This window comes from Neomonachus schauinslandi, chromosome 2, assembly GCF_002201575.2.
Source record: "Neomonachus schauinslandi chromosome 2, ASM220157v2, whole genome shotgun sequence".
NCBI classification, from domain to species: Eukaryota; Metazoa; Chordata; class Mammalia; order Carnivora; family Phocidae; genus Neomonachus; species Neomonachus schauinslandi.
Genome location: NC_058404.1, coordinates 165129415 through 165132460, shown reverse-complemented (window position 1 = coordinate 165132460; position 3046 = coordinate 165129415). Strand labels below are relative to the sequence as shown.

At 42.0% G+C, this 3046-nt stretch overlaps 1 protein-coding gene across 1 annotated transcript; it reads right to left on the bottom strand.

Annotated features, from left to right (window-relative positions):
* Nucleotides 1-1024: 1024 nt before the first annotated feature.
* Nucleotides 1025-1267, bottom strand: LOC110590872 (cytochrome c oxidase subunit 7B2, mitochondrial). The gene has a single exon (XM_021701698.1). It carries the CDS (start codon nt 1265-1267, stop codon nt 1025-1027), a length of 243 nt encoding a protein of 80 aa, XP_021557373.1.
* Between the last annotated feature and the right edge of the window lie 1779 nt (nt 1268-3046).

Here is a 3046-nt window from a genome sequence, read left to right as displayed (position 1 = left end):
AGGACTTTGGCTTTAACTCTCGAGTGAAATGTGGAGTCATTGGGTTTTGGAAAGAGGAGTGATATCACTAATGTTTTAAAATAATCACTCGGAGGGTGCCTGGGTGGCTCAGTCAGTTAAGCATCTGACCTTGGCTCAGGTCATGATTCCAGGGTCCTGGGACTGAGCCCCGCATCAGGCTCTCTGCTCAACGAGGAGCCTTCTTCTCCTTCTCCCTCTGCCATTCTCCCAGCTTGTGCTCTCTGGCTCTATCTCTCTGTCAAATAAGTAAATAAAAATAAAATAAAATAAAATAAAATGATCATCCTGGCTTCTGTGTTAAAAAAAGTTGTGTGTGGTGGGGTAGAGGATGCAGGTTTGGGGGGTACATCATGTGTTGAAGAAGGAGACTGGTGAGAAAGTTTTTATAATAACCCCAGTGAGAGTATGGTGATTCAGATCATGGCGGGAAAGATTAAGGATGTGAAAAATAGTCAGATTATGCATATGTTTCTTTTTATCATGAATATGTTTTAAGGAAAGATTCAACAGAATTTGCCAAACAATTAAACTAATTTGTAAAGTACATATGTGTGTATACCCACTAAGGGATACCTAGTGTAAATCATTAAGACAGAAAACACATGATTAACTCTACTTTCAAATATTTATTATTCATAATCTGCTATAACCTGTAGCCATTGCTACTGTCTTGCTTTTAGGCACTATAATGAGTATTTTCAACAACTTTTTTTTTTTTAAATACTTTATTTATTTATTAGAGAAAGAGAGAGAGAAACAGCATGAGAGGGGAGAGGGTCAGAGGGAGAAGCAGGCTCCCCGCTGAGCCGGGAGCCTGATTTGGGACTCGATCCCAGGACTCTGGGATCATGACTTGAGCCAAAGGCAGTCGCTTAACCAAACAACTTTTTAAAGGTTTCACATGTATTTTATTTCTTCAACTATGCTATATTTTAATGAGCAGCAGAGTGCTTAAATGACAAGCTGATTTTGAAACAATTTTGTATTACAGTAACTTCGATGGTTACTCATCATTCCACTCTTTTGGAGCGACTCTGCCAACAGGAGACAGGTTCCATTCTATTCCAATCCGTGTGGCTATAAACACCCATGCAACAACACAGAAAGCGGTCCCACTGGCTAGTACAGTGTTACCGTATTTGTCATGGAAATCTTGTGAATGATTTTCGTGGCTCTGTCTTGACCTAATTTGTTGAATGCTTCGAATCTTGAACCTATTTAGTGCATTTCTGGTCAAGAGAAACATGATGAAGGTGTAACAGAACTGCCGTTGATTGAAGCTGTCTATTTCCTTGCAAAGAGACCTGGAAAAACAAAAGATAAGCAATGACATCTGATCTACGTTCAGTTCCTCCCTCTGAATGCTTCACTCACACCACTCTTTAGAGTATGACCAGTCCTATAGCTTTAATACCATGACGCCTGGTTTGAGTCTCAGCTCTGCTACTGATTAGCTGTATGTACTCAGGCAGTTACTTAACCTCTCTTTGCCTTAGTCTCTTCAAGGGCAAACTGAGACAATAATGCCCAGCTCCCAACGTGTGCTGTGTGTGGAACAGCACTCCAGCGGGTCTTAAGGGTTCCCTTGCTTCAAGTTAGTACACTCCTTACTTGCTAACCTAAGGTCCTTGATCTGTAACAGAACTAATTTACTTTCTTTGAGATATGTAGACCACTGGCCTTGAGGAGTGAAGAACTAGAACTTTCCCAGGCCACAGAAGCCAGAAAGTCTGTTTGAAACCACCTCGGCTTTCTGATTAGTCTGGTAGTTCTTTTTTATTTTATTTTATTTTATTTATTTATTTATTTGAGAGAGAGAGAGCAGGAGAGGGGGGAGGGTCTGAGGGAGAAGCAGACTCCCCGCCGAGCAGGGAGCCCGATGCGGGACTCGATCCCGGGACTCCAGGATCATGACCTGAGCCGAAGGCAGTCGCCTAACCAACTGAGCCACCCAGGCGCCCCTTAGTCTGGTAGTTCTTTAGCAAAATGTTTTTCTTTTTTAGTTACACAGATGACTTTACTGACCTCCCTTTGTGCATCTGTAGACCTTGCCTTCCCCTCCAGAGAGAACAGAGCACTCCAGCACATCACGGAACAAGAACCAGACCCTCCTGCACAACCCCCTCTCACTGAGATAAATTCTGTAGTTGGCATCATTGAGTCTGCATGAATGATAGACATTGGGGAGCATATGTGCTATGGTGAGCGCTGTGAACTGTGTAAGACTGATGAATCACAGACCTGTACCTCTGAAACAAATAATACATTATATGTTAAAAAAAAAAAAAAAGAAGATAGTAGGAAGGGAAAAATGAAGGGGGGGGATCGGAGGGGGAGACGAACCATGAGAGACTATGGACTCTGAGAAACAAACTGGGGGTTTCTAGAGGGGAGGGGGGTGGGGGGATGGGTTAGCCCGGTGATGGGTATTAAGGAGGGCACATATTGCATGGAGCACTGGGTGTTATATGCAAACAATGAATCATGGAACACTACATCAAAAACTAATGATGTAATGTATGGTGATTAACATAACATAATAAAATAAAATTAAAAAAAAAAAAGAAATGTTGAAGGTCACTGCATTCCCTTTGCTGATCAACCATCCTAAACCTCTTTAAAAACCCTTGGGTCAAGGAGAAACCTCAGTTTGCTTTTGGACAAGAGTCCACCTTCTCCTCAGGTTCCCAGCTTCCTGAATAAAGTTCAAATTTCTTTCCAATCAAAACTTGTCCCTTGAGAGATGATCTTTCAGGTGATGGACAGCTGTACTTGGGTTCCATAACATGAAGCTTACATGTGATAATCCCTAACAACAACAATAAGCACACAGTAAGTGTTCTTTTCTATTCATGAACAGCCAATGGCTTGTTCCCTAGACTCCAAACCAATCAGCATGATGGACAAAATGACAATTCACAACATGTCCCACAAGTCCAATGACCTGTGACTACATAAACTCAGGTTTCAGTCAGAATTATAAGGCAGTCACAGAGTATGTCATACTTCCTCCCTGCTGCTCCTT

Bases quoted from the DNA above. Each gene is read 5' to 3' on its own strand.
- LOC110590872 (XM_021701698.1), bottom strand. From the start codon at position 1,267: ATGTTTCTCTTGACCAGAAATGCACTAAATAGGTTCAAGATTCGAAGC.